This window comes from Pinus tabuliformis, chromosome 8 (assembly GCF_031772625.1).
Source record: "Pinus tabuliformis cultivar Carrire ecotype Pingquan chromosome 8, CPIR1, whole genome shotgun sequence".
NCBI classification, from domain to species: Eukaryota; Viridiplantae; Streptophyta; class Pinopsida; order Pinales; family Pinaceae; genus Pinus; species Pinus tabuliformis.
In genome coordinates this window covers 752,534,102-752,544,498 of record NC_142294.1, presented here as the reverse complement: position 1 = coordinate 752,544,498, position 10,397 = coordinate 752,534,102, and the positions used below count along the sequence as shown (strand labels likewise).

Below are 10,397 nucleotides of genomic sequence, written 5' to 3'. Positions count from 1 at the left end.
ACATGCGCAAGAATCTTTGTGGAATTTGACTTGGAAGCTAGTCTGTCGGAAGCTGTTAAGCTTACAGTTGGAGATTGGCATCACTTCCAGAAACTGGACTACGAGCAACTGCCCTTTAAGTGCAGAATCTGTCACGAGCATGGTCACTTCCAACGAAACTGCCCTAAAGCCCCATCAAGGGACAAGGTGGAGGAAGAAGGATGGAAAGAGATAAAAAAGGGCAAGGTAGTCTCAAAGCCTTTTGAATAGACAAAATCTGGAACAATGGGGAAACCCCAGTCCAATTCTCAGACCAAACCAATCACAAAAGAAGGCCCCCCCTTAGTTGAAAAGGTGAATGTAATAGAGAACCATGAAGAAACTGAAGATCACTCGAATAAACTGAAAGAAACCGTAGAAAATTCATTTGTTCCTCTAGCAGATGCTGATCAAAGGGGAATCGAAGGTACTGAGGAAAACATCAGTCCAGCCTCTGACTCAGGGGGAGAGTCAGAAGAGAGAGACACCGAATCAGATGGCTCGCAAATCACTCCTATCAAGTCGGCTAGGGGTCGGAAATCCAAGAAGAAACATAGAGAGGAGAAAACTTATCTGGACATCCTACAAGGCTCCCAGAAAACTCTCAAAGGAATGATGAACACCAGATCCAGGCGCAAGCAAAGCAGGGCTCCAAAAGGAGCCACCACCTCCCAAGTCAGTAAATAATGAAGTACGTCTCCTGGAACTGCAGAGGGTTAGGCAGCAGACTGAAAGAAGAAGCCCTGAAAGACATTGTTAGAATGCATTCGCCTGAAATCCTTCTCATCCAGGAGACAAAGATGGAGGATAATCTGCTCCTCCAAACTAGTAAGGCATTCTGGCGTAAGGGTCCCGGAAGAGCTGTCAGTGCTAGGGGCGCCTCTGGTGGGCTTGCCTCCTTCTGGGACAGCTCCAAATATGAATTGATTCAAGAAGAAAACTGCTCTCATTGGATTTTCATCCAGCTCCTCCACAAAGACTCTGGTCAACAAGTAAGTATGTTTAATATTTATGCTCCGGTCCTTCCAGCGGAGAAAAAATTTTGTTGGGACTCGCTTCAGTCCTTTCTTTTATTGCACAAACCAGAAAATATCATTATTGCAGGTGATCTGAATGTCACTCTTGCCATTGATGAGAAAAAGGGGGGTACCCCAGTAAGGGATCCAGCTAGAGAATGGGTGGAAGACATAATGCTAGACTGGGATCTTGAGGATATCAAGCCTTCTGCTGGGAAATATACCTGGACTAACAAAAGATTAGGGCCCAACCACATAGCTGCTCGTCTGGACAGATTCCTTGTCCAATCCTCTTTCCTTACATGTGGTCTAACAGCCTCTTCTAAAATCCTTCCAAATTGCACTTCTGATCATAAACCTATTAGTCTCGAGCTCTCCCTTGATGGAAACCTTGGTCCAATACCTTTTAGATTCATTCCTTTGTGGATTTAGCAAGATGGTTTCCATGAAGTGGTTTCTGAAGCTTGGAATCGGCAGATCCTGGGATCCCCATTCTATGTGTGGGAAGAAAAATTGAGGGGCCTTAAAAGAAGACTCAAGGAGTGGGCTAAAACTCTGAAAACACCCACTGCCAAGAGAAAAGAATCCTTAGAAAACCTTGCAGCCCATCAATCTGCAATGGAGAATTCTGTTGTTTCTCAAAGTCTGCTTCAAAGAGAAGTTGAGCTGCAAAAAACTCTCCATAGAGCCAGTAGGGAAGAAGAGGAGTACTCGAGACAAAAATCCAGAAACTTATGGTTACAGGAAGGCGACAAGAATACCAGTTTCTTCCATAAGCAAGCCGAAGCTCGCAAGCAATTCAAATCTATTTCAGAAATTCTTTCCCATGATGTTGTGGTCAAAGATTCTGAAGGCATCAAAAGAGTTGCGTTCATCTTCTTCAAAGAGCTTTATACGGCTCCTGAAAACCCTCCTTTAGACTCCCAAGCCTACCCCTTTGATCTAATCCCTCATTGTGTTCACGATTCTGTTAATTCTATGTTGATTGCTCCGATCAGCATGGATGAGCTCAAGAAGGCTTTGGACTGCATGGAGCCGGATAAAGCTCATGGGCCTGATGGGTTCAATGCCATATTTTATCAGAATTGTTGGTCTATAATTAATAAAGATCTTTTGAGAATGGTCAGGAAATCTCAATCTTGTTCCAAGATCGGAGGCAGCACCAACTCGCCCTTCCTTGCCCTGATTCCGAAAGAGAAAGGAGCTTCTGATTTCGGTAGATTTCGGCCCATTTCATTGTGTAACACCAGTTATAAACTGATCACCAAAACAATAGCCAATCGTCTCAAGAATGTTTTGCCAGACATCATTCCGGAAAATCAAGGAGGTTTCATCAAAGGGAGAAAGATTCTGGACAATATTGTGCTGGTGCAAGAAGCAGTTCATTCAAGTTGCCACCGAAAAGAGAAAGGAATGGTGATAAAGCTCGATCTGGCAAATGCCTTTGACAGGGTGAAACACGATTTCCTCTATGCTGTTATGAAGAAACTGGGCTTCTCTATAACCTTCATAAATTGGGTAAAAGCCTGCATCGCCTCCCCTTGGATTGCGCTGCTGGTTAATGGCAGATCAACTAAGTTCTTCAATGCCTCAAGGGGCTTAAGACAAGGTTGCCCGCTGTCCCCGCTCCTCTACGTTATTCAAGCCTCTGTGCTTAGCTTCCAACTTGAATGCTGTCAACAAATCCAATCTCTGCCTGGACTCAGAATGGTTCCCAATGTTAAAGACATTAACCATGCCCAATTTTCCGATGACACTCTGTTGCTTGGAGGAGCGAGCATAAATTCTGCAAGATCCTTTAAGAAGGAGTTGGACATCTACAAGGAGGTCTTGGGCAGCAAGATAAACTATCTAAAAAGCACTATCTACGGCTGGAACTGCTCGGTCAAGGAACTGGCTAATATTGCCAGGCTTTTAGAGATGAAAGGAATTCAGACCTGGGAGTTTCTTAAATATCTAGGGATTCCAATCTTCAAATGCATTCCTAAAGTTTCCCACTGGATGCCCCTGCTTGACAAACTAAAATCTAGAATTCAAGCTTGGGGAGCCACTTGGCTGAACAATGCGGGGAAGGTTATCCTGATGAAATCTGTTCTCATAAGTATACCTCTTTATCAACACTCATTCTGCTTGCCCCCAAAACCTTCCTCAGTAAAATGGACAGTCTGCTGAGAAGATTCCTCTGGGAAGGGGGGAAAAATAATGAAAAAGGACTTCATTTAGTTAAATGGGACACTATAAAAAAATCAATTCTGGAAGGAGGTCTTCAATTAAGAGATCTGGGTGCCCAGAATCTCTCCCTGGGCTCCAAAATTCTATGGAATACTGTTGCTGGAAAGGCTAGCTGGAGTAAGAGAGTACTATGGAAGAAATACTTCAATGGACAGCGGCTGAGGTGTTTGGACCAGCCCCCAAAAACCATTAAAGGTTCTCCGATATTCAAACTCTGTCTTTCTGTTATGGAGCATTTCAGCCACAACCTTTACTGGATACCAGGTAATGGGAAAAAAATCAGAATTTGGGATGATCCAATCCTTGGTGAACAGCCTCTGAACCATGTTGAAGGCCTGACAAACATTAAAATCTAGCTACATTCCAACAACCTGAATACCCTGTGGGACATTTCAACTTGGATGGATGATACTGGAAGATGATGGGATAGTTGGTACCTAGGAGAGATTCCCCAAAGGCTACAGGTTGAAGCTGCGCTTATTTTAGATAAGCTCCAAGGAAAATCTCCAATCAAAGCAACAACTAAGTACAAAAGAGGGTGGGGCTCCCTCACTGGCAATTTCACAGTCACTGAAGGTTACAAAAGTATGACAGTGATTCCTAATGTCCCTCCTGACCCTACTCAATGGAGATTTATCTGGGCCTTTCCGTCGCTCCCTAAAATTGACTTCTTCTGCTGGACGTTAGCTCATAATACCATTCTCACTAGAGATATTCAGAGAAAACGTGGAATGGAAGGGCCTTCCAGATGCCCTCTGTGTGTGTCAGAGGAAGAGTCTGCTAACCATCTATTGTTGCTTTGCCCTTTTGCCCATGATGTCTGGAGGGGGGTCCTGAGGTCAAGGGCTGACAAAGTTGAACTTCCTGGTAACATTCCTAACCTGCTTCACAACTGGGCCAATTTATCTCCGTTCGATCTTTCTAAAAAATGCCTCCTCAAGACAGCCTGGATATGGATCCCTAAATTCACCTGCTGGAAGCTGTGGTTGGAGAGGAACAATAGGATGTTCAGGGATGAAAAATGTACTCCTGGAAAAATTATCATTAAAATCCAAGCTTTATTGGGAGAGACTTTGGATACCAAACCTGCATTAAGGAATGAAGCAGCTCTGGAAAGTGAGGAGGAGCTTTGGCTCAAAGATCTTGTTCCAAATTATGTTTTCAAGCCCACGCCCCCTGCAATTTCCCAAGCTAAATGGGAAATCCGCCTAGAAGAACAGGAGTTTATCAAATGGCGCTCTGCATTGGATGAACACTGCCTTTTCTTCGACGGGGCCTCTAAAGGCAACCCCGGAGCTGCGGGTGGGGGTGGGGTTCTGCTGAATCTGAATGGATCAACTGAGTTTTGGTTCCAATGGGGGCTGGGCATTGAATCTAATAACAGAGCTGAAGCTCTGGCTCTGTGGCAAGGGCTTAATCTGGCTATCAAAAGGAACCTTCTGACTCTGTCGGTCTTTGGAGACTCCAGGCTGATCATCCAAGCGTTGAACCTCAACTCAAATCCCTCGCATATTCACTTAGTCCCCATTTTCAAGAAAATCAGGTTTACTCTGGCCCAATTCCGAAAAATATCCCTTTTCCATATTCTGAGGCACCTGAACACTCAAGCTGATCTTGAAGCCAATCTGGGCTCTACCCGTTGCAGAAGATCACTGTTAGTCAACTCTAATGAGTCTAATTGCATCATTCCTTAATCTCCTATTGGAAGTGGTTTTGTTTCCAGAGAATGCATGCTTCAGGATTCAGCTCCTCTATTCTCATCAATTGCATCCATAGGCGTGGCGGGTTATGACAAAGAAGACGTGAAGGCCAGAACATCCGATCCATATGAAATGCTGCCCAACTGGACGGTTGGGAACTCAAAGAACGCTTGCTAGCGGTGGTATGGGATTGTTTGCAAAACAACAGAGTGGCTCGCTTAAATCTTAAGGTTTTGATCTCGGTCTCTTCTGGATCGAAGAGACAACATGTGGGCAAGCAATAGACGGTCTCCGGTTTCTGAAATGGAGGTTTGACGTTATGCAAAGCCTCCTTGGATCGCTCCTTTCTCAACTGCCAATTCAGGATTGTAAAATCTATTAAGTTTTCAGACACTGTTGTAATGCTCCAGTCCGCGGCAGCTGGTTTGCCGCTCAATAAAAATTTTAACCGTTACAGTATAAAAAAAACATCCCTCCCTACCTCGCAAACTTTTCTCAAGAATTTAGAAGCCTCTTATCCCCTTCATTTCGATTCATTTCGACAAATCCCTTGTTCCACACATCGGGATAGGTTTCACTCAAATGATGTTTCTGAGCAATAAAAGATGAATTTGGGAAAAATGAGAGATAGTTTTGTCCACAACAAGCCAAGGAAGAAAAACGTCCTTCACTTTTTACACAGGTGTCATGGTTTTACAGAAATGTCAAAAATACAATTGCCTCGGGAGAATCGATGCACCTCTGAAGTGACCTTGGGAAAATAAAGTTTTCTCCTAGCTTGGTTAGCCAAATAACTTTCTTGATGAGTAAAATGATAACTAGACACAAATATCTTTCCAATGAGCTATCATGAGCTCAATTTTGAGTTGAGTAAGACATTAAAATGTTGACCGCAACAGCGTTCTACCTTTAGGCAACCTCATTTGGCACATTTTGACCAGTCTTGGGAGATTTGATTTTTGACAGGGAAAATGAACTCCAAATTGAAAAATTATAATTGGGTTGGAAAGTAGACTCAAATAACTTTCCAACGAGCTATCCTGCACCTAATTTTCACACCGGGAAGGCCTCCAAAAGTCTCTTGGAAAAAGCACTACGCATAGGGAAGGCGTGGCGCATTGGGCTGCATTTCTCAGTGCAAAAATACACTGGCGCGGCGCATAGGGAAGGCGCAACGCATTGGGCTAAAAAGCCTGAAATTCATTGAAATCTTCCTCCAAATTGAAAATTCTTCATTCCACAAGTAGGTAGAGCCTCCATTTTTGTGTTTCATCCAAGTTTGTGCTAGGGTATGGTGGTTGATGGATGGTAATGGTTCAAACAAAAACTCAAACCCTACCATGTCAAAATCTTCACATGAAAGTTGATGTTTAGGCTTTTCACCAAATTCATTCCCCCATCCCATTTATTCCTTATTTCATTATTCCTAAGTTTCCCTACTCCCTAAAATCATCAAACCCCTATCCCAAATTCTCTGTCCCAAAATTCTCAAATTCCAAAACCCAAACCCTAACCCTACCAAAACTCTCCTAACCCTATACATAAAACCCCTCAAACCCTCCTACATTTCCCTAATAAAATTTGTCCCAATAGTCCCTAATCCCTCACTATTTTTCCCTCCCCTTACTGTCCCTCATGTCATTGTTTTCTCTTGGTGACAAAGGTCAAGCACATCATCAAAGGCATTACAAGACAGTGTGACATATCAACACCTATTTGTCTAAGATAGTTTGTCCACCAGCCGACATGACATCTGATCCGTCATATGATCATGAAGAAGAGACACACAGTGATTCACCAACAGAGGTACATGCACCCAGGAGGCCTCATAGAGGTGGCAAAACATCCGTGAAGACCAGCAGGCTGCCCAAAGAAGCCTAAATGAGAGGACACCCATTCAGCATGAGATAGACGTTGATCGAGAGATTTGGCTCGAGAAGATCAACATCCACTTAGAGAAGCTGTTGGCGAAAGCAAACAATGACAAGGACATGCTCAGGAACATGAAAAACCACGATTGGGCACGAAATCATGTTTGGAAGGTATGAATAAGAAATTTAAAGGCAAACCTAAGGAAGGCATCAAAAAGGAAAAAGAGGAAAAAAGAGCATGATCAACTCCAGATATTGGCCGAAGCCTCTTTAGCCCAGCATGACACTTGATGGAGAAGCTCCAGCCCAAATTTCAAGAAATTTGGGGCATTTTTGGCATTTTGACAAATTTTGGCACAAAAAACAGGGTTTTTCTCCCTATGCGCCGCGCCACGTGGCGAGCGCTTTTGCTAGGGAGCTCCAAATTGCAAAAAGTTTACATTTCTGGATTTGTCATGAAAAATCATGATTTCTAGTGCATGGCCAGGAAATTTGGGCAAGTTTTGAGTCCTCAGGAGGCCAAAAACCCCCAAAAAATGACTTCACTGCCCCTATTTTGACACACAGGAAGCAGTCTTGGGAGAATGAAGTTTTTGAGGGGCAAATGACATCCAAATCTAGAAATTCCACTTGGGTTGGAAAGTAGACGGGTAGGGATTTCCAACAAGCACACTTGGGCTCAATTTGGACTTCAGGAAGTGCCTCAAAATCAGCTCCAAAGTGGCGTGACCCATAGAGAATCACGCGCGGCACATAGAGGATTTTTGCCCATTTTTCACTGTTTAGCTCAAAAATTCACCCAATTTTGACCAGTTTTTCTTCTTGATGTTATTCTTGACTTTCCATGATGTAATTTGATAACCATGATGTAATATTGGCACATTTTTACTTGTTCTAGAAGATTCATTCACCAAAAGGTGAAATGTGAGTGAATGAATCAATTTCCTAGCATATAGGGGTAAGTTGTTTGACTACCTAGTTTTCAGTTCCTTGTTTAGAATTGGTTCAAACAACTCCCAGAATGATGAGCTTGACCCCTAGAGGCAAGGGAATAGTTTTGGCTTGTCTATATTATGTAATTTCTAAGTCATTTTCAGGGTTGGACTCTAGGGATTGCTTTGGCATATCATTGTACATTCTATCTCTGCATTTTTGGCTAAGGAAAGACCATGGTTTTGCAGCACTGTTTGGGATCCATGTGGCTTTATGTTTTGATGGTGTTCTTCTCTAAGTAATTGTAAGTTCATTAGTGTTATGTGTATCATTTTCCTGTCTCTTCTTCTGAATTTGAACAAATGAGTGATTAAGGTAGAATCCATTAATTGTTATGCTCTGCCTTTGAATTTGTTTAAATTTCCATGTTTTCATCTGTTTAAGGAGAATTCTTGAGACTCTCTTGCTCTCCTTAGCTCCTCACCAGTCTGATCTATCCATTCACTCACTTTAAAGCATCAAAACGATTTCCTTCCTTGCCCCAATCAGAACTCTACAGAAACTGTGCCTCATCCCCGAGCCCAATTTGCCTTTCCCTGTTTCCAGCACAAAACCCCCAAAAACTCAAATCAAACCCTTGTACTTCATACCTAGCCTAAAATTATCTTTTATTTAAGTCATCTCAAGCCCCATAGATCATCTTTCATTGAGATTGACCCGGAGAGAGCCCTCTCCTGTCCTCGTAGGGCTAGCTACGAGGCTGAGCGTGGTTTGATGTGGACCTAGAACCTTGTCTTTTCAGCCTGAGGCAAATCTAGGCTCTAACATAGTGGCGACCATACTGGGGAAGAAATTTTATTTTCATTGTTTGGCTTTGTAGACTACAGACGAAGCCTGAAGATTAGCCAGGTAGCCTTCGAAACGCTTTTGCTTTGGATTAGCGCAAGTAGATAAACACTGCTTCAGTCAATCTCTGGTCTAGTTTATAAACTGAACATCTGATCTAAACGATCACCCCAGTACATGTATCAAGATCTGATGGTTGATGGTGGACAACGATCAGACATAAGAAGGCTGAAATCATTCACCTGGTGACTCCAACTCCTATAAAGACTCCACTGGAGGACTAACTCTTTCACTGAGAAAATGGAAGGATCTTACACAAAGTTCGGGTATCCAAAGTGGAATGGTATTCAAGATCTAGTCCGCTTTCTTGTAAATTACTTCCTTGTTGTTCTTGAAGCTGTGCTGAAAGTTTTTAAGAATTTGTTGTATGATGAAGGTGATCAAAATCTTCACTTGATCTATTCAAAAAGTGTAAATACTGAGTTTCCCTTTGATCCTGGCCTCCTTACTTTTCCCACATCTCATGATGACTCTCTTCAGCGTGATGAGCCTAAAGAAAACAAACCTGATCCCGTCACTCTTGTATATACTCCTACACTTGTATTGTCCCGGATAGGTATAAACCTCTTGTTTTACCTTCTGTTCTCCATGCTTTCCCCAAAAACTATGATCTATATTTGCCGAGGTTTGATGGTGAATGTAAGAATGTCAACGCTGAGCAACATGTGGAGAATATTGAGACTTTTCTAGACCTTTTTGAGGTTGATGAAGAAGATGTCAGTATTAGGCTTTTTGCTCTTTCTTTGCAAGGCAAAGTCAAGAGTTGGTTCAAAACCCTGCCTGATGCGAGCATCTCAGATTTCCGGCAGTTTGTCAAAGTTTTCCTCGACAGGTGGGTGATCGGACAAAACCTTTTCTTGATTATAGAACAGTATAACCAGCTGAAAATACTGCCAGGGGAGACAATACAACAGTTTTCTGCCAGATTTAATCAAGTTTATTATTCGATCCCAGTTGATATAAGACCTCCTCCTAGATCTCCTCTCTTGCACTATCCGGGTGCCTTTGATCCGGAAATGGAGTTTCAGATGAGAGAAAGGAATGTTGCAACACTTGAAGAGATTCAAAACAGTGCAATAAATGTAGAGGCTCATCTGTTGATCCGAAGGTCAAGGTTGAAAGAAGAAGAGACGAAAAACATAGATCCGGAGGAATCGACATCTCTAGAGGTAAAGCTTGACATTTTGGTAAGTGCAGTAGAAGAGATGATGCAGAGGATCACCGCAAAGAATGAGAATAATGTTCAAGCCCATGGCTTGCTGATTGAAGAAGAACAAGTTGCTGGTCCAAAACATTTTGTTTCTTATCCCAGTTGTCATAGTGATTGTTTTGTAGATCATCTTGGAGAAGAGAGATCTGTTGATATGACATGTATGCTTGATGATGTGTTTTATACTGATGATTTGCCTTAGTTTGATCAGTATGATGATGATTATGTTCTCCAAACAGAAGCTAATCTTGTTGACAAATCAACAGCTAGTTTGTGGGAGGAAATTCACTTTCAGCAGCTCGAATACAATGTTCAGCCATCACATATCAGCTATGACAATGACAAGGAAAGTGCAACAAATTTTGAAGTAAGTGAAGGATCTTTGCCTTTTTGTTTTGCTTCGTGTCAATTCATCAGAGACAATTTCCATGCAATTAGAAATCAATTGTCAACAAGTCTTGATCTGGACCACCTTGAGGGCAATAAAAACCTTGTTCAAGACTTCTCATAT

General features: G+C 42.5%; 2 protein-coding genes across 2 annotated transcripts; both read left to right on the top strand.

The window, feature by feature from the left end:
- Positions 1 to 704: 704 nt before the first annotated feature.
- On the top strand, positions 705 to 1,466 carry LOC149237771 (uncharacterized). The gene has a single exon (XM_089369389.1). It carries the CDS (start codon positions 705 to 707, stop codon positions 1,464 to 1,466), a length of 762 nt encoding a protein of 253 aa, XP_089225515.1.
- A 186-nt stretch (positions 1,467 to 1,652) lies between these two features.
- LOC149237770 (uncharacterized) lies at positions 1,653 to 5,143 on the top strand. The gene is made up of 5 exons (XM_089369388.1): positions 1,653 to 2,250; positions 2,410 to 3,107; positions 3,508 to 3,530; positions 3,697 to 4,809; positions 4,990 to 5,143. Exons 1-5 carry the CDS (start codon positions 1,653 to 1,655, stop codon positions 5,141 to 5,143), a joined length of 2,586 nt encoding a protein of 861 aa, XP_089225514.1.
- Positions 5,144 to 10,397: the final 5,254 nt, after the last annotated feature.